This window comes from Mauremys reevesii, linkage group 6 (assembly GCF_016161935.1).
Source record: "Mauremys reevesii isolate NIE-2019 linkage group 6, ASM1616193v1, whole genome shotgun sequence".
NCBI lineage: Eukaryota > Metazoa > Chordata > Testudines > Geoemydidae > Mauremys > Mauremys reevesii.
In genome coordinates this window covers 100,510,955-100,532,349 of record NC_052628.1, presented here as the reverse complement: position 1 = coordinate 100,532,349, position 21,395 = coordinate 100,510,955, and the positions used below count along the sequence as shown (strand labels likewise).

At 38.4% G+C, this 21,395-nt stretch overlaps 1 protein-coding gene across 9 annotated transcripts in view; it reads left to right on the top strand.

Moving 5' to 3' along the window:
• The window catches only part of CNTLN (centlein), a 275,778-nt gene that overhangs the window by 11,146 nt on the left and 243,237 nt on the right, over window positions 1-21,395 (top strand). For all 9 annotated transcript variants that reach the window (XM_039544616.1, XM_039544618.1, XM_039544614.1 and 6 more), the window contains exon 2: window positions 12,373-12,461. In XM_039544616.1, the coding sequence (XP_039400550.1) occupies window positions 12,373-12,461 (89 nt within the window). The remainder of the gene's footprint in view (window positions 1-12,372; window positions 12,462-21,395) is intronic.

Here is a 21,395-nt window from a genome sequence, read left to right as displayed (position 1 = left end):
TTCTTTGTTGCCTAAATTATTAATAGAGACAACACAAAAGGAAATTCTTTTAAACTGATAAAAGAGAGACACGTTTTAATTTTTTATTCTAATACCACAGATTAGGTGTTCATTGTAGGCTCTAATATTGCAGTATGAAGGAATTTCAAAAAATAGATTTTTATAGTGCCAGCCTTACAGACATTTTATCTTCAAGCTGATTGGACCGATAACTTCAAGATATATATTTTCTTCCTGATTGTGTCTATCTTGCAATTATATATGATTGTGCATACCATGTGCTTCCATTGATGAGACTTGTGAACTTGAAAATAACTCCATTATTGTTTTAGAGCCTGATTTTCTAAAGTGCCAATCGCTTCTGGTCAGGTTCTGAATACCCTCATCCTCCAATGACTTTAAAGAGAGTTGAGGAACTCAGCACCTTAAAGTATCAGGCCCTATAACGCACTAGAATATTCTATACCATGTATTCACTTATTTAGTAGGAATGAATCATGGGGACTGTATTTTTATTAAAGGGTTAAGTATGTGACTGAAAATTACATAGAGCACCAGCACAGTAGGACTCAGAGACTGTGCACTGCTGGCATATTAGCAATGTAATTTTAAAACCCATGTGACAGACACATCAAGAAGCAAGTGTATGTGTAAAATTGTGTGTAAAATTCATACCACAGCTTGATTAAAGACTTCTTCCCTTTAGCTAGAAAACTTCATTTTAGATGTTAGGGGAGACCAAATAAATCCATCTTAAGAATTTTATTGCTACATATTTTACTATTTGTAACATCCATGTTTTTGCATGCCTTTTCAAAAAATTCTTTACAAGCTAATCTGATATTTGCTTATCTCAGTAGCCTAATTTGCATTTCCGTACAAATTCTTCCAGCCCGACAATCATGCATAATTTCACTTCATATTGAAATATTCACTTCATAACATAGAGAATATACAATCTCTGATTATTTTACCTAGAGTTTTTCCTAAAAACTACAGTAAACCAATAGCTCCCTCTGTCCTCCATCGCTTTCATTTTTCTGTTTCAGGGCATTCACTGGTATAAATTCTGTCATTCATATTTTTACAGTAAATGCATTGTTTCCTAAGTTTGTGTTGCCAATTTTTCCTTTTGTTTTGGTGATACTCCACTTCTTGAAGTCAGGAGATAAGGAACATTTCCCTTTTCCAGTGACCTGTTGTTCGTGTATATCTCTAAAAGCTTTGGATGTTACAACATCTTAAGTATTATGTCAGTTGGTTATTTATTTCAATTTATGCTAACTACTAAAATGAGCTCCCACCCTAAACCCTAGATGAGGTAAACACTTAGTTAATATATACAGTTATACAGAGGAAGCAGACTTCCCCAGTTTCTCCATGTGCATAGCACTACAAGTAGCACAAATGTAAACAAAATTTAAGCTCCTCCATATAGTCATCCCTCACTACCCAGACTCTCATAAATGTCCTGTTGCTCAAGGCAAAGGAGAAGATGCGTTTATGTTTTGTTTCCTCTTTGTCAGTATGTCTTTCACAGCTGCAGTGCAAGCATCTCCTACAGCTTAAGAATTTGATTCTGTTACTTTGGAAAGGAGCTGAAGAATTGGCTGAAAATCTTTTTTTTTTATTATTTAGATCAGATGTGTTCAAATCTTATTATGCTGAGAATGGCATTTTCAGGTTTCCAGCAAACAGATGGTTATCCCAGTTTTGATGTACATTTACTTACATTTTAATAACACAATAAATGACCAGAGCAGTATTTTTGTTCATATTTCCCTTCAAAGAGGAATAGAAATTGTATGAATTCACTTGAAGTTAAGAAGCTGCAGTTGATCACCTGGAGTGAAAGGGCAATGGGAAGCCGTGTCTTGTGACTCTGGTCCACGCCTCATGCACTTCTGATTTATTGTCCCAAGCAAATGTTTATATTGTTGTTATTCATGCAACATGAACTTTGTGTAGCGCTTGTTTGTTATTAGTCTATAGTCACTGATTAGGGTCCTGTTCCTGCTGCCATTAAAATAAATGGCAAAACTCCTGTTTGTTTCAACGTGAGCAGAACCAGAGCCTAGGTTATTCATTTCCATATGTCTGCCAATATGATGATGATGCGGTGTAATTATTTTCATTCAAGAAGAATTCCAGTGTTTTTGTTTCAAAACTGTCACTTTCTCCATTTGAGATGTGACCTGCAGTCATTGTAGTTGCTTTGCTGTTCAGGGGAGATCATCTCACTTTCAATTTAGATCCCAAAACACTCTGAATATTTATGTTTTATACATCTCTATTTCCAACCTCCACATTTGATCCCAGAGAGAACAGCTTCTTTTCCTCACATACAGTGTTGTCGAGGATAATTTTATTTTTAATGAGTAATTTTGGGGAACTTTTAAATGACATCTGTATTCTACCCTCTCTATATAAGTTCTCAGCTGCTCAGGGTACACTCTTGCTGACTTCTCTGAGCAACTAACATACATTGAGTAGACTGAACAGTCCTTGGATACGCTGAAGATTGATCTATCCCAGGTCTTGACAGCTGTAGAGAGAACTTTTCGTGCCAACTTCAGGCTGGCTATGCAGCCCTATTTCAGAAGAAATTTTTTGGCTCCCAAAACCATTCAGAGAGTCTTACCAAGTCCATTAATTGTGCCAAGAGTGTAAAAAAGCAGTTTGAACTTTTTTCCTTAACACTGTAATAATTGTCAGCTAATATTATTACTTCTATTAGACCAAACCTGTAATTATTAATAGATTTAAATCAAAACATTTTAATAACTAAATTGTTTCTCTAGTTTGAGAGAAGTAAGGCTAAATATTTAATGGTAACTTTCTACACTCAGTGACTGACATTTTACAATTGTTACAATTAGAAATTCTGTACATGTACATGTCTTGACGTTAATTTTCTTTGCAGGTGTTAAAGTTCACAAAGACTTTAACCAAGGGAAGTGTAAATCATAGATTATTACAAGTAGCATGTGGCTGAAAACATTAATTCTTATGTTAAATTATTTTAACATGACCCTTTTGGTCTCCATAATTGACAAAAAGTTGCACCATCCTGCATTTTCATAATAAAAGTAAAAGGCATGCATTGATTTGGATCACAGTATCTTACCACTAATACACTGAAGTTTAGACCATGTCTGGCACCTTCTCCTCATAATTCTTTGTTTGCCCTTTCATAGTTTGAAGGGAATAACTGATCCTTAAATGTCGAGTCCTACCATCCAAAACAAATAGTACAGGTAGAACAGTTACTGCTTTTTTGGGTACTGTAATTTAATGCAGTTTAATTGATTAATAGGTGATTTAATATTCTTTTAAAAAAGAAAATGTACATTTTCCTTCTGTATTGTTTCAGCACCGATGTTTACAAACTTTTTTCAAATTTCAGTTATGGTTTGAAGATTTGGGTAAAAATTTCATTTGTTTTTTACTTCATGTAAATGAGATCATTCATCCCTACCTCTGATATACTACCACAGGCTGATAGCATTTCTTATTGGAGCAGTGCATGCTCCTGGGGGAATTTTGTGCTACTGTGCAATGTAGAGTTTGCACAGAATTCCAGGTTTCCCCTGCAGAATTGGGTCTGCAGAGCTGCTGGACACCACTAGGGGCACTGGACTCTGCAGAGCCCAGTTCACAGTGAGCTGAGCACCCAGCCCAGCGGGGATAGAGGCTGCATGCTCTGGCTGCCCAGTTTGATCCTCACTTTCCCAGGGACAGGGGAGCGCCTGGGAGACCCAGCTATGGCAAAGGGTGAAAAAGGGCAGGGCTGTACCACACCACATCCCCCGACAGGACAGTGAAGAAGCTGGGGGGAGTAAAGGCTCTGGCGGTGCAAATGTCTGGACTAGGGGGTGCCCCACGGCTTGGCTTTTGGGGGAGAGGGGTGCAGGTGTCTGGGCTCTGGTGGTGCCCGCAGCTGGGCTCTGGGGGAAAGGGCCTGCAGGTGTCTGTGCTCTGGGGGCCCCACACAGCCCCCTCCAGTACCCCCCAACTTGGACCGTGGTTGTCGGATGTGTTTCTTTAACTCTCTGAAGAAAGTGCAAGTCCTGAGTTTTTCTGCGTTGTGCTCTGTTCAGAGTTGTGTGTACCTGAAAGTTGCAGGATGCAGTATTTTCTCCTCCTTTCTAGTGAAACCCTCCCTCTCAATATCTTTCCCATTAGTAATCTGCCTTTATAGCTAGCAGGCAGGAATTTTCAGTATAAAGTATGGGGCAGTCTCCAATGTTTAGTCTAAGTCTTGTGAGTGTATATCCAGCTTCTGGAGTCATGTGAATACATTAGAATCTCAACTTTCATTTAAAAAATAAAGTTAAGGTTCTAATGCTGTCGGTTGCAGAGAAGCTTGGAAAAAGTGACGCACTTGTGGTGGAGGTGAGGAAACTCCGAACCAAGAAGGTAAATAAAGAAACCGCAAAATATATTTTAAAAAATTTAATGATTTTTAAGCCACCCACATGATTTTTGGTAACCTGATGAATGTTTTTAAAAGTATTGGGATTGGCAATATTGGAATACTTCTTCCGTTCTTGATGAATTTGTAGGTCTGCAAACTAGGATAGCATTAAGATTTCTGCTTACTTACTGTCTGCTACTATAAGGTAAATTGTGCAATGTAAGTTTAACTTGTATATTTAAGACAGAGTGATTTGTTTGGATGCCCACGCCAACCCGGTATCCATTGGCTACAATGGTTGTAATAAATTACCTGAAAGGGAAAAGAATTAACACTGTTTATTTACCAACTGCTTTTTTTTTTCAATTGTTTAGACATACTTGTGTTCCCTCCCCCTTTGCCCCATAGTTCTCTTCTCCATTGTGCTGAAGAGGTTTGTTTTGATTTATAATTAAAGTGGTGCTATTTAGAGTTGAAGACCCACTGACTTATTGATTTTCTCCCCTAAATAATTTAAAAGAAATCACAACTCTATCATTATTATTTAGTGTATTTTCATTTGACTTGATTTTTCTTTGTCTTTATGTGAGTGTTTGTATGTTGATGCTTTTTTCCTGTATAAGATAAGATAAGGTATAAGATGTTTGGTATCTTAAAAAGATTTTGAATTAATTTTAAAAAATACTGTAGTACTTCTGTTTTTCACTGACTTAAACTGTGCTTGGAAACCTGAAAAGAAATTATTTCTAAATTTGGAAAATATTGGTATCTTATATTCTGTTTCAGCTGGAGAAGGAGCAGCCATGGCATTTAAAATATATGTTCTGAAATATCTAGATATTTGAGTGTGTAATGGGGTGGTATCCACCGTGAGTGCCCCCTGGCCGATTGCATGTGCCTGCACTTAGTCTGTGGTGACCTCTGTCAGTGGTTTCTCAAGCGCGTTTTCAGTAACTCAGACCTCTGGCTGACTCACACACACAGAGTCTGTATGTGAAACAAACCAGACCCCTTCTGGGGTAATCAGTCCCCCAGGCGCCTATCCCAGTACCCCTCCGTTGGCATCCCTGTAGCCCTCCATGGGCTCAGTCCTTAAATAGTCCCGGCCTTGGTATGAGGCCGTACCCTGAAGCCCTCCCTGCCTCAGTCCCACAGCCCCTTCTTGATTTGTCTTCAAATAGTTCCTCGACCGTGGTATGGGGCTGTGCCCCAGGGCTTCTTCCCTGGATACTCTTCATGCTTTCTGGGCCTTTCTGGCCCCAGCTGTTCTTCTGTCTTCAGTCCCAGCAGCCAGCCAGGAGCTCCCTCTTGCTCCCCTGGTTCCTGCCATCAACTGATCTGTCCATGGTCCTGCTGCTCCTTCAGCCAGTTCGGAACACAGTCCTCACTCCTCCAGCTCCAGGTGGCATCTCGCTGTCTCTAGCACTGCAGTTCCTTGGGCCCTGAGTGACTACTCCCCGCAGCCTTTCTGATTGGCTGCTTCCCCACAGCCACTCTAGGGCACCTGCAGGAGTTCTCTACTACACCTTTCTGGGACGGGGTATGGTAGGACCCTGAGGCCTCTAGCAGGGGCCTCTTGCCCTAGTCCGGTGGTTCTCAAACTTTTGTATTGGTGACCCCTTTCACACAGCAAGCCTCTGAGTGCAACCTCCCCACCCTTATAAATTAAAAACACATTTTTTATATTTAACATTATTACAAATTCTGGAGGTGAAGTGGGGTTTGGGAGTGGAGGCTGACAGCTCGCAATTGCCCCGTTATAACCTCATGACCCTGTCACAACCCCCAGTTTCAGATCCCTGCCCTAGTCCACCTTGTCACAGGAAATAATATGTAATACCAGTGAGGGGGTTGCAAGTAGTTAATGGAAACCAGCATGGGGCTCAAATAATTGTTGTGTAATTTACGTTAAACACTTGGATGAGATATTTTTGTAGAGAGCACAACAGTTTAAAATGAAAATTGATCTTGCAACAAGTTGACAGCATGTAAAGTGCATCTATTACATGGTCCTTTATTATTTCATAATTATTCTTTTAAATAAAAATTAAAATGATGAAACAAAATCCCCTCCCCCCAGCCCCCAGTAAATCACATCCTGCGGCCATTGAAATCAATGGAAAGTGCCATTGACTTAAATTGTGTAGAGCAGAGCTGAGTACAAACCCCACTGAAGTCAGTAGAAAGACTCACATTGACTTCAGTGGGCTTTGGATCAGGCCCTATACACTTATCTAATTGTGGAGCTCTGCTTATGGCTCTGTAGTTAAGGTTTCAGATAAGTTCCATTGTGAGCCCTATTTCTAGCCTCCTTATAACTTTGGATATGGACACTGATTTGTCGAAAAAAATATGAGATTTTACCCTGAAGGCTATGGAGAAGTTTTCTGCAAAGTTGGAAGAAAATTCTTCGGTTGATGAGTAATAGAACACTCAAAAGTATACCTTGATTGGAAAACTTGCCTAATGCTTATTTGAGTTCCTCTAGTTTAAAAAAAAAAAAAAAAAAAAAAAAGCTTGTTACTACCTTTCATATTTTCCAGATAGTTAAATCTTCTTGAAAACTAGTATAGAGGTTGCCATTTGAAAGAAATAAGATGTAATTAAATAAAATCACTAGCGATTATTATATATAATGGTAATAGTTATAGCCCTTTGTGTGGGATAGTATATTAGGCTTTAGGGTCCCATGTGGAGGTATAGATCTGTTTTGCTGACTCACTCTGGAAATCAGACCACCAGGGGTCAAATTGAAGAAGAAAATATAGTGGCACTCTTCCACGCTCTGCCCACAAAATAAATTGCCCACTTGAGATGCCAAAATCAGCTGCTGCTCTCAGAATTGTGCAGATGTTCAAAATATGTTCATGTATGCGCTCTGGGTTGTGCTCATCTCAATGGATTTGGCTTTTTGATTGAGGAAAAATGTGATGGTAATCTCCTAAACCCAGCCCACTTGTGGTGCCAAAATGAGCTTTCACTCACAATAGATTGTATAGACTTTCATAGCATGATAGTTTTTCTTCTTTGTTCTATACTTTGATATGGAGTGAAATAGTTAATGTTGTCATTTTAAATTATCATCATAGGCATTTGAGCTAACACCCCTTAAAATGAATTGGGCAGTTTATACCTCTCAGAGCTCTTGTTTCAGGCTCTTTGCATATTCAGGCGGGTATAGATTTATAGATTCCAAGGTCAGAAGGAGATTATTGTAATCATCTAGTCTGACCTCCTATATAACACATGCCATAGAATTTCCCCAAAATAAGTCCTAGAGCATATCTTTTAGATAAACACCCAATCTTCATTTAAAAATGGTTAGTGATGGAAAATCCACCCCAACTCTGGGTAAATTGTACCAATGGTTGGTTAATCTTGTGGTTAAAAAAATGACACCTTATTTCCAGTCTGTTTAGCTTCAACATCCAGCCATTGGATCACATTATACCTTTCTCTGCTAGATTGAAGAGTCCATTATTAAATATTTATTCCCCATGTAGACACTTATAGTCTATAATCAAGTCACGCCTTAACCTTCTCTTTTTCAAGCTAAATAGATTGTGCTCTTTGAGTCTATCACTATAAGCATGTTTTCTAATCCTCTAATCATTTTCTTGGCTTTTCTGTGAACCCCCTCGAAATAATCAACATCCTTCTTGTATTGTGGGCACCAGAACTGGACACAGTATTCCAGCACTGTTTTACCAGTACCAAATACAGAAGTAAAATAATCTCTCCACTCCTACCTGAGATTTCCTTATATATTCCAGGATCACAATAGCTCCTTTGGCCACAGGTCACATTGGGAGCTCATGTTCAAATGATTACCTACCACAATCCTGAAATCTATTTTAGAGTCCTTGATAGTCACCCATCCTTTAAGTATGGCCTACGTTCTTTGTTCCTAGATGTATACATTTACTTTTAGCCATATTAAAATGCATATTGTTTGCTTGCATTCAGTTTACCAAGCAATTTAGATCACTCTGAATCAGTGAACTTTTGTTTTCCTCATTTACTCACTCAGTGTTTGTGTCATCTGCAAACTGTATCCATGATGATTTTATGTTTTCTTCTAGGTCACTGATAAAAATGTTAAATAGTGTAGGGCCAAGAACTGATAGCTGCAGGACTCCACTGGAAATACACCTTCTCAATGACTATTCTCCATTTACAATTACATTTTAGATACATCAATTAGCCAGGATTTAATCTATTTCATGTATGTCATGTTAATTTTATATCGTTCTAGTTTTTTAATCAAAATACTGTGCAGTGCCAAGTCAAATGCTTTACAGAAGTCTAAATATGTTATGTCGACATTATTACCTTTATCAGCCAAACTTGTAATCTCATCAAAAAAAAGATATCAAGTTAGTTTGACAGGATCTATTTTCCATACACCCATGTTGATCTGCATTAATTACATTGCCCTCCTTTTATTCTTTATTAATCAAGTTCTGTATCAGCCACTTCATTATCTTCCCCACTCGGAATCATTGTAATGCTGACAGGGTTATAATTACCTAGGTCTTCCTGTTTATCCATTTTAAAAACTGGTACAATATTAGTTTTTTTCCAGTCTTCAGCAACGTCCCTGTGCTCCAAGACTTATTTAAAATCAACATTAATGGTATAGCAATCTCCTCATCTGGCTCTTTAAAAAATCTGGGTGCAAGTTATCTGAACCTGCTGATTTAAAAATGTCTAACTTTCGTAGTTTCTGTTTAAATCCTCCAGAGCTACTGGTAAAATGGAAAGAATGTTATCACCATATGATGAGACTGTATCATCTGCTTTTTCCCCAAATACAGAACAGAAATACTTATTAAACACTTCTGCCTTTTCATTATTATTATTAATAACTTCAGTGGACAAATACCATTTTCAGGATTCATACTATATTTAAAAAAAAAATTCTTATTTTCCTTAACTCTGCTGGTCATAGATTTCTCCTTGTGTCCCTTTGCTTCCCTCATCAATTCTCTACAATTCCTAACTTCTGAAATGTATTCTTTACTATCAACTTCCCCTTTCTTCCATTTGTTATGTTATTTTTTCCTCACAACATCTGTTATCAAGGTTTTCTTTGCAACTACAACTTACTTTCTTTTAAAGCTGAGATTCTAGAGAGCAAGAAGGTATATTTAGAGAGGAGCCAATATACTGTACTGCCATGTACCATCCATATTTGAGCCTTGCTTTCAGACAAATTGGGTCTTATTAGAACCAATTCATGAAGATAAAAGAATACATGGCTCACCAAGGTGAAAAAGCTGGAGGGAAAGACAGGAAGCCCTGTAAATAGAAGACTTGTAATAGAGTTTTTCTCTTTGGAAAAGGAAAAGGAAATTTTTAATTTTCAAAACATGTTGACCAGCTCTACTTTTGAATATTTTAGAAGAGCAATTACAACACTGTGTATTGTCACATGCCCCACTAATTTGGCCCTTGTTCAAAACTGGGGTCTGACATGAAGAGGGGAAATAGATTTTCTTCATCAAGAAGCAGTAATGTTGCACTGTAGAGGAAGATCTTTGATAATTTTTAAAAGTAGCCACTGCTTTCTAGTTCAATTCTCTTATGTGAAAGTGGAGTTCTGAGCCAGCTGGGTAGTTTTCTCCCTAGGGCATTCTATGCGAAAAAATTAAAAATTCTGCACCAAAAAAACCAAACTGTGCACAATATTTTAAAATTCTGCAAATTTTATTTGTCAAATAAATGTGGAGGCTCCAGCCTGGCATTGGGGAGCACAGGCCACTGGCTGCACAGAGGTAGAAGATCACTGTACAGCTTTCCCCCCGGGGACACAGACTTAGCGGTGAGACTGCATCCAACCCTGACATAGAGCAAGGACCAGGCTTGCCCCAGGAGCACCCTAGGTCCCTCCTCTGTGCCAGGTACACCAGGTGTGGGTTTAGTGTGGGGGGATCCAGGTGTGGGTTGAGAGGGTTCTGTATGGGGCAGTCTGGGTGCAGACGGCTCAGTGAGGGATCCGGGTGCAGGAGGATCTGGATGCACAGGGGATTGTTGGGGGGTTCTGGGTGCAACGGTAATGGGACTCTGCAGGGAGGATCCAGGTGAAGGTAGTTGGGGGTCAGCAGGAGGGGTGTCTGGGTGGGGGGGAATAGAGCTCAGCAGGGAGGTCAGGTGTGGGGGGCTCACTGGTGGGGTCCAAATGCTGGGGGAGTAGGGCTCAGTGGTGTGGAGATCCAGGTGCAGCTAGTTGGGGCATGGTACCATGGGGATCTGGGTGTGGGTGGCTTGTTGGGGTGGTCCAGATGAAGCGGGAGTGGGGTTGTTGGAGGGTTCTGGGTGCAGGGGAGTTGAGGCTTGGTGGGAGGGTCTTGCTATGAGGGGGTGTGGATGCACAAGGGTTGGGCAAATGGTGGAGCAGCTCCCTGTACAGGTTGGACACTTCTGGAGTAGACCATTGAGGGGGAATATTAATGCAGTTACCCTGAAACTGAGACAACCATCTAATTTAGGATAAAACTGTCTGGTGCACATGAATGAAACCCATAATTCTAAATGTGGAAAACTAATATCAGTATTTGAATAAAATGCAAGAACAGTGCATTTTCAACTTAATTTTAACCTAAAATCTATTCTCAGCTCTCCTACTGCAGTTTTAAAATGCGGAGGATAATAACACACCTTTTCTTGTGGGATGTGGATTTTGTTTTCATTGGAATGATCCTGGATTTAGCCTCTCCTTACCTTAAGGCTTTGATTCTCAGCCTGGGGGTTGCCAAAAGGGGTTAAAGAGTCATGAGCATAGTGTCTTTGTGTCACGGAGTGTGGGGGAGATCAGGCCCTGCACCCTTGGCTTCCTGCGATTTACCATGATTCTCAGCCAGCCAGTAAAATTGAAGGTTTATTAGATGACAGGAACATGGTCCCAAGCAGGGACCCCTCCGCCAGGTCCCTCTGGGGGGCAAGGAGCATAGCCCCCAGACTTGGGGTTCCCTGCATCTTCTCAGCCAGCCCAAACTGAACACAAAAACCCCTCCAGCCGACTCACTCCCCCCTGGCTCCTCCTCTCCCTTTGTCCGGTTTCCCAGGCAAAGGTGTTACCTGGTCCCGCCCTCTTTCTGGCTCAGGTTACAGTCCCAGATATCGTTCCTCACCTGAAGTCATCCCCGGCTATCCCATCCCCAATGCAGACAGTCCCAGTAAAACTAGACAACATTCCCAGGTCAGTCCGCCCTGCTCCCTACTGCGTCACACTTTGCTGTATCGCAAGTTTGCTAGAACATCCCAAAAAAGGAGTACTAGTATAGAAAAGGTTGAAAACACTGCCTTACTTAAGTGAGTGCTAATACTCTCTTACTGATACGTATAGATCCTCCATCTTGTTGCTTCTAAAGCATCTATATTAAATAAATTTGTTAGTCTCTAAGGTGCCACAAGTACTCCTGTTATATTTAAAATCTTTGTTTCATGAAGGAGAAATTTGTCCTCCATGTTATTTGTTCTGTCAAAATGTTCCGCTTCTAGTAAAAGCTATTTTTTGCTGCAAGATCAGAAAGTTCTCGGTATCTTTAGAAGATTCTATCCTCGATATAAGAGACTGAATTCTTCCAGCAGGGGAGATGAATTTGGGAGTTCAGACTTGCTCCTCTGGTGAAGGAGTGAATTGCATTTCTTTTATACCTAGAACTGAAGAAGGAGTGAGCGCTGTCATTGAAGACTTATCGATTGGCATTTTAGAAAGATATTTTACTATTTCTGCACTGATACTTTTAAATTAGTTTCTCTTTGAGTTGGACATCTGTTGAAACAAACAAAATACATCATCTTGAGCAGTAAAGTCACTGGACTTTTCTCTAAAATATAGTTCTTAATAATTTAACTTCTGAATATTAATACTAATAGTTCATTATTCTGTAAAAGTTGTATGCTAAACATACATATTTTGCATTGTTTATTTCTCTCTTCGTGTTTTTAAGGCTGATAAAGAATTTGTATGGTCTTTGTGGAAACGCCTCCAGGTGGCAAATCCAGATCTTACACAAGCGATCAGCTTGGTGGTGGAAAGGTGAGCTTGAAGACTTTCTGTATGATTTTTTTTAAATCAAATATGCTAGATATCTCTTCTGTTTGATGCCACATGGTTTCATGTTTTAAAAAAAATTGTAAAAAGTTTTAAACTTCTGAAATAATCTAGATCCTTTAATTTGTAAGAATGGTATCTTTAAACTTTGTCAAGGCTTCTTAAAGCCTAAGATAGTGGTTGTTTTTTTAAGCAAATCTAAATAAACTTTAAAACTCTGTGCTTTTATCTAGACTGCTCCTTATGCATTGAATGATGTTCCTAATCTTATGTATAAGGAGTCTATCCTCACATCCCTCAGATTGATTTGGTGTTATTCCTTTTTTTAAAAAAAGGGCTACTAATGGTGGCTAGATTGAATGGTAGTCATTGACAGTTTTTATATACTGTGTACATACATGACATACAGAATTTTAGGTTGCAAAATCAAGCACTCAGTAATTAGGTAATTCTAGAATTAAGGTTACCTGTGCAACTGTAATTCTGTTCCCTGGTACATAAGCATTTTGGTGAGGTCTTTAATTAAATGATCACATACTGTTTTTTTCCACAGGGTCCCTGCATTATTCAGTGGACAGGATGGACAGTGCTAAGTGAAAGAGGCAGCTGTTCAACACTTCTTTCTATCTCCAAGCCCTGCACTGAATAAATAATATCTTATTTACTGATGGGCATTCATCACCATAGTATCTGGTTCTTAGAAATATTAATGAATTTAGCACCATAATATATGATTGCCTTACAGATATTAATAAATTTATCTGAACATTACTTCTGTGACCTAGGGAAGTATGGTATCCCTATTTTGCAGATGGGGAATTGAGCCACACAGATACATACTGAGGCCAAAATTAGAAGAAGTGATCATTAATTGTTGGTGCTCAACTTAAGATAGCTGTGGCCTGACTTTCATAGAGGTTCTAATCACCTGAAGCTTCCATTGATTCCAGGTAGAGTTGTGAGTGTTTAGCACTTATGAAAATTTTGCCCCAGGTGTCACCCAGAAAATAAGGAAAACAGTTATTGACCACCTCTGAAAATTTTGCATTAAGTGAATTGCCCAACATCACGTAGAATGTCTGTGGTACAGCAAGATACAACCCTGTTCTTGTGCGTCCCAGTCTGGCGCCTTAACCACAAAACCCCTTTTTGATTGCTGCAGTTCCCTCCCTTAATAACCAGTCGTCAGCATCTGCTGTGAATATGGCCTGGTCAACAGCTCACTCACTCTACAACCCTGTCTCATTTGCCATCCATCTTCTGCACTGAAAGAAGAAACGATTGTGTGGTAAAAATAGTATGTGATCATATAGTTAAAGTCGACAGCATAATGCATACACACAAGGTGACATAAATTGATGTTGTATGGGTAATGTGGCTGCATTAGAACATTCAGAAAATTTAGGAGTAATTCTAGAACAAGTTCTGCTGTGTATGTTCAGATGATGACTTTTTGTGATTAATAACTTGTCCAAATCTGGACATCTTTTGATGAGGACAGAAGATATTTCTCTGATCCCAGGACAATTCCCCTACCAAATTTAAAGTTTTATTCCAAATCCCAGGGGTACTAGAGCTGTTAAAAAAACAGTGGCAAAACTGTTTCTTGGTAACTTCATTCTTGGAAATGGCGGAAATGGCGGAACCACTAAATGTTAAAAAATTATTTATGTAAAAATATCAACCTGAGGCAGAGAGCAAACACATAAAACTGAAAGCTGATTGCATGAAAAACTTGGTAAAGTTCTAAGAAAGTGAAAACACGGAACTATAATGAGAAGTGTTAGATTGCCTTATCTATAGGTGATGGGTATGTGCCTCTCCCCATAATTTATAAAAGGAGTGTGTGAATTACATACAAAAAACACATTAAAAGGAAGTTACTTAGGGCAAAGACAAGCCCACAAAAGTTAGGAAATGCCATTAAGTTGTATAGACTGTAGTTCAGACACTTTTATAGTCTCTTGTCCTCCCTTCATCCAACTTTTCTTCCTAGGATTTTTTTCACACTTAATTGTTGCCTCATATTTTAAATTTGTTAGTATGTGATTCAGGACAAGGACTGTCATTATGTATTTGTCATCATAGCTAGCATGATGGAGCCCCAGTCCTAAATGGGGCATTTGGGTGTTACTCTAATATACATTAAATATTTTATTACTATTTATTATTTCAGTTTTCTTGTTACTGTCACGAAAAACCTATGTGTTATCCTTTTATATATTCTATAAAAGAGCATGGTAGGTAAGAAAACATTCCCTAATATTATTTTATGGTGCATCTATTGATTTTTCTGAAGTTGAAAATTGAAATCTGTTTTGGATTACTCCTTTTTTTTTTTTTTTGGACTCTGCAATGTTTGTCCATTTTTGGCTGTTGAGTCTCGTATTCTGATTTTGTTTTGTGTGCAAAAGCTTGGTGACAGTACTGTTCATGCACTTCTCTAATCCTAAGTGCACTCTGTTGCTTCTATTTCTTAAAACAACATTGTTTGATGCAGTAGAACTGCTGTTGTGAATTCAAAGGTATGAATGTCAAAGGGGTGTGTGTAATGTCTCTATGATATGTCTCCCCCATTTTCTTGGCCAGAATTATGGAATTTCCAGTTGCGTCTGGGGCATTTTTTCCAGATCTTAGCATAACTGCAGAGGATCCTGGAGCAGTGTTTGGGTTTAGTTATTGCTAGGGATACCCATTCAGTGCAGATATGATTAATAAAACTCATAGCTTTGCACTTGATTATGCTGGTTTTGGTTTTTGATTTATTGAACGCCTAGTAAAGGTAGACTTTTTAAAACATCTTTTTTTTTTTTTTTGCTTGAGGGGCCGGTCCTCTCTCCAGCAATCGCTTATAGCCCTAATTTTACCTATACATCTCTTTTTCTTCTTTTTGCTCCTGTAACTGGGTTGTCTGGGCAGTGCCTTCTTGTGGCCTGTCGGTATGATTCACTCCAGTGCAGGTCCCTAATAGTTGGATGTTGACCTCACAGATCTGGTATTGTGGTACTATAGCACTCTGGCTATGGCACACTTGAGTCCTACCCAGGAAAACAGTGAACTTCCAAATAAGGATCATCCACGGATTCACTGGTGGGAGCCTGCTCTGGGCTTGTCTCCGTATGGCTAGTCTCTTTTTGATAGTCTTCCTGGGCTTAGTTGCCCAACCATCAAATGACTTGTTTAGGTAGCAGGTATCCACAGGGTCTTGCCTGGAAGCAGGTTTCCCTTGCTGAGCAAGTAGCAGAGCTCTGTCTTCCTTCCTGGTTGTGAAACTCTCAAAGGGGTACCCAGAACTGAGTTATCTTGTTACCCCTCTGCCAAAGTGACAGAGAGACTTGCTTGTGCTTAACTGGATGCCAGTTTTCTGATGCCACCTGTCAGCCACCCACGCAATCTACTCAGGGCACTGCTGGCCCTTACTTTGGCTTGCAGGTTAACAATAGGTGCACCCTGAGCCACATCTGAAGTATCCCCACTGTGGTATTCACCCCCTGTTTCTAGACACTCACAGCTATTACCAGGTTTGCTATCCTCCAGGGGACAGTGTATACACAAGTTTGTTTGATTCAACTGAGAATCAGTTCCTAGATAATATTGCAGCACTGAGATATAGCGAAAACAATCATAAGTTTATTATCAAAGGTTAACATTTAAGAAATAGTGAGTAAGGATAGCAAGTGGAAGTAGAATTGGTTACACATAAAAGAAAATCATAAAATGCAAACCTGGGTCTGTACTTATCAATGGTTACTTTTCCTGTTTAATAATGTAGATTTCCCCCTAAGGATTCAGCCTTGTGCAGAGCTAGCTGCTTTTCAGTCAAACCAGAGTCCAAATGTTCAGAAATAACCAGGCTCTTCAAGGGGTGTTCTCAGTGAATGGACAACAAAATGTCTCCTTGCATTGTATTTATAGTCTTCAAAGTAAATTCATTCTCCCCCCCCGGACACAGGACAACCCCTGTCGTTTAGTCTTCAGTGTCTTCCCATCTCCCTGTTTATTCTGGTTCGGACTTGCTGGTCTAGAAGGGTGAATCCTTTCCAATCGCCCTCTGTGTCACACTTTTCAGCCTGAAGTGGGCTAGGTCTTCTCCTTTTAATTCCCCTCTACATGCTTGTCATTAGCTGCAGATGTAGGGGGGCAGGGTCAATTGAGTCCATAGGCTCCTTAACCCCCTCATTGCCAATGTGAGGCCCATGTGCTGCATCACAGCCCCCTCCCCAATTCCAAATCAACTTTCTCATCATATACAGCGCTAGTCTTCCAACAGCGTCTGACTTCTTGTGGGCTTTAGTTCTTCTACCTTCCCACATCTCTTGTCCTTTCAGAAAACGTGTCCTCCTTTCCTCTACTTCAGGAACCAAGAAAATTCTTTCTGTGCTCAAATGCCAGTATCACTGTCTCTCGACTCTAAGATGTTTCCTTTCCATTAGTGAGATTTCCAGGGAGTCTGCAGAACTACAATGTCACATGGCTCTGCTGCTGGCTGGAAGATTGAGAGGAACGATATGAGATTAGCATGTCTACCAAAGAAAAATGGATTTAAGAAATTTAAGAAACATGGTGACGCAGTAAACCTGATAAGCAAACAATAGAAGCACTGAGTTAATCAGCAACATCTGAGAATCTTACACTACAGAGAAATGGGTATAAGGCAACAGATCCCACATGAGAATTATTATATCAACATGTCCTCTTTTGTTTGAAATGCTAAAAGCATCAGTGAGCAGTATTAAATCTGACAATCAGAAAATCTTGATTCAGGGTTGAGATGTGTTCAACCTTTTTGTTCTTTCTCCTTGGGGCTATGCAACATGGATAGCACAAGTGTTTGCATACCTTCATTTTCCAATATATTTATGCCAACTACTAACTTTCAGTGCTCAGTAAATTACAAGTTTTCATCACAGTTTAGCTAAGGTCACAGGACAACTACTTACTTCCTTTCTTGGAACACATCATAAGAACTAGCAGGAAAGAAAATATCTCATACCCAAGATGTGATGAGTTTGGCAGTACAATATAGTGAGATTCAGTCCTTAAGTAGGTGGATGAAGGCAATTTTTCTGCAGGTAATGACACTACAAGGGATAAAAAGATGCAAGTCTAAAGGTGCTAAAGTGCTCAGTTACAACTTCACACAATACAAAGAAGATGGAATGATGAAGAGAAAATGAAAAGCATAAATTGGTAGGAACTGTGACTTCAGGAATTACTAGTCCTACAATCAAGTAATTGTATATTTGTATTGTTAGATAACTTTGTTCTAGTAACTTCTCAGACCTACGTGGAAAAGTGCAATTTTTTGTTTCCATTTCATGTTAGATTTTTTTAAGTAAAATTAGGATTCCCATTATTTCTAACTTTACAATTTCAAAATGCTTTCATGCTCCCAAAATGGGAGTTCAGCTGCCCTAAAAATTTTAAAATTTAACTGGTACCTCACTGTGGCTGCAGTGTTAATTCCTGAAATACACAGAAGATTTTATTTTTCAGCATTCTTTGCAGTTCTTATTCGGTTATTGTAACTACATTCTCCATTTAATATTCAGATGCAAACAAAAAATTATCTTTGCTGTGCAAATGAGAAAAGCCTTTGGGATATGTAAAAGCCTCCAGGTATTTTCAAACAAGCCATTGTAAAAGTATATCTCATGTTAGTGTACTTTCCAACTGCTTTAAATACTATTGATCTCTGTATTATGTAAAAAGTATGCTATTTCTAGTTCGCTTGCCTTTTGAAACATTTATTTTTGATGATAAAATTAAAAAGGAAAAATGTTTTAAGAAGAAAAAGTATAAAGGTACTAAAAAGTCCTGAGTTAACAGGTCAATCCATGTAGGCATTTAGTAAATATAGTTAGGGTCCATAGAATGGTGGAACATCGCTGTAAATTTTAAAAGATATATGTATAACACCTTTTGAAGACCTATGTAAGCCTTTTCTTATTTACTGTACACAAAATCTTGACAGTTTTTCCAACAATTCATTCTGATTTGTCCCCCAGATCCCCCCCCCCTTTTTAAAGAGATACTACTAGATCCCTTAGTGGCTTTTAACATCATTGACTGTGGTGCTGATACAAGACCTAATAGAAGTAAATGGGATAGCATTATGCTAGATACACTTATTCCTATTGGACGGATCGCATGGATTCCTGCTTCTCCTCACTTAGAACCATAGGTGGAGTCTTGCAAGGCTCAGCACTCTCCCCCTGCTCGTCACCATTTGAGATCTCTCTGAGAAATCTGCACTCCAGTGTCATCATTCTTTGCACAGTATTTAAGTGAGCACTTCTGTCTCCACTAATGCAAGCTCTGTCATCCCCAAGATGTCTCAATGTCTGGAAGAAAATGAGCAGATGGATGAAGAGAAGATCAGCCTTAGTCCGGGAACAAATGAAGTGGTGATAGTAGAATCAATTGGAGTAATTTGTTACTTCCTTTAATTGCACCATGGATTTAGGATATCTGATCACAGGTTGTCAAGAAGCTGTGAAGCATCAGATCATGTTGGATTCCTTAAGAATCCAAAATATGCAGATTTGCTGGAAGTGAGGAACATGTCTGATGTTTTCCACTTCAGTAATCATTGAACTGGTGCATGTGTAAAATAGTTTAGATGGATGTTTATTAAGAAAATCATTAAAGTAATGTAACTTGCTCATTCACTTGCATCTTTTTGAAGGACTAATACATCACATGCAGGTGGCTTTCCGTGCTGTCTCATGCTATTGTTATGAAAATAAGCAATAAACAGTGAAAACAGGAAGTGAATGACAATAGGACTAGGAAGGAAATAACAGTTCATCCCTTTTAAAGGACCATTACAATGTTTTCCTTTCTGTGTGTGCATGTGTGTGAATTTATTAAAACAATTAAAATTAGAATTTGTGTTTTAACTCGATTCCCCAATTATCACTCAGCAAATTGGACAGAATAATAGAGTATAAGGGTGTAACCTTTTAATCTAAGGTCATATAATTGTGACTGTCTATAGTTGATGGAAGTTTAATATCCTATTTCATTAAAAATTCTCAGAACATTGAACATAAGTCAACATTCCATGGAGAAGAAAGTATTATGCAGCTTGCACGTGTGCATATCTGCATATCGGAGCACAAAATATTGACATGATAATTGCAGTCAAGCCTGAGTGAACAGTGGCCTGTGGGAATTCAGCTGGTCTTGTACCAACTGGATGGCTGCTCAGGACACAGTTTGAAATGCAAGGTGCAAGTTAGCACTTTATTCAGCACAAGCAGGCATCATTTAAAAATCCTTGGGGGAAACCCTGGTGATGTGCAGATGTTAAAACAGTCTGTTCTGAAGTGCTGATATTTTTGAACACTGTAAGAGACTTGTGTATCTAGATGAAAAATGTTTGCAAAATTATTCACAGCAAAATATGACACAATTTTCATGCTTCACACACTACACTCAATATAAAAACTGTAAAGAGTCTTCTATGTGCATATATTAAAATCAGACTGCGTAATAAATCACCTACTGAATAAAGTCACTGAACTTGTAAAAGGAAAAATTGGTTTCTTTAATGATGCTTTTCCATTATGAAACATGCAGTAAAATAGATAACAGAACAAGTAACAGATATAATAGGAGTAAACACTTTATTTTTAACTTTTTTAGAATCTATGAAAAATAATTTAATTTCATAGTATGATATTTTTCTTTTTCCTCTTTTGGTTGCAATCAGATTGATTTTGCTTAAAGATTTATGTACTGGTACTTAATTTTGCAAGTTGTAAAGAATTATTCAAGTAGGCTACATGATCATGTTATAGAAATAACTGGTCTTTCTTCAAAAATTGTAGCATGAATGGCATTCAAATATGTATTTTCTTTTTCCTCCCATATTTTCTAAATCAGTTTGAAGTACAACTCTCTAAGTATTTAAAAACAAAGGAATTAATTGCGCTTGTGGCAATTATAAAATCTGGGTTGACTGTTAAGTGTTAGGTTTTGCACTCCTAGGATCTGAATGAGGAGGAATAGAAATTTATTAGGATATCAAAATTAATCAGCCCCGTTTTTTCAACTCTTTCACTTACTACGTAGTGAAAGGCACCATAAAGTTTCCAATTGAAAAATTAGGCATAAGACCAATTCCTGCTGCAGGTTCTGCGCAGGCACAAGGGTCTGCTTGAAATATTGCATCCTTTCAAGTTTCTTTTCTCCCTCCTTCTCCAATTTCTAAATGAAAATTAAAAAAAAATTATATGTCCAGGGAATCATTTCATAATTTTCAATTTGATAACCAAATAAATAGTAATGAGAATGTAACCATGATTTTATTACACAATTCAGAGTCTCCAAACTTCCTTAGATATTTAGGGGGAAATTTATAAAGGGGCTCTTTTTGAGTATTAAAAAATAGGTTCTTATAAAAATGTGATCCATACGGTAATCAAGATGAGGTGAGCAATAAAACCATGGAGAGCTTTCCAAATAAACAGCCTCAGTCTTTTTATTAGTTAAACCCGTTGTCATTAAATGTAAAAAATAGCACATCTTTATTTAGCTCAGATGTTTTTATTTTTTTCAGAAGAATGGTTAATTGAATGATTGATGCAAGTAAAGGCCTATGGTAGAATCCAAAATATCTCTTTTCCCTACTACTTTTACTACTGCTTTGCAAGTTTATTTTATGAAATATAATATTTTTACAAACTTCACTGAACTTTGCTTTTGAAAATCTGTGGGCTTTTGTAATGCAAGTTCTATTTTCACACCTCATTCATAGTTAAATGTTTCCTTATAGTCTCTAATATTTCATTTTTGACAACTCATTAAAAATGGGCCAAACCCCAGAAAATATGATACTGTCATGTTGTATAATATATAGCGTGGGCCAGAACACAATAAAATTTAGTTAATGCTTTAGAATAATTTCACAGA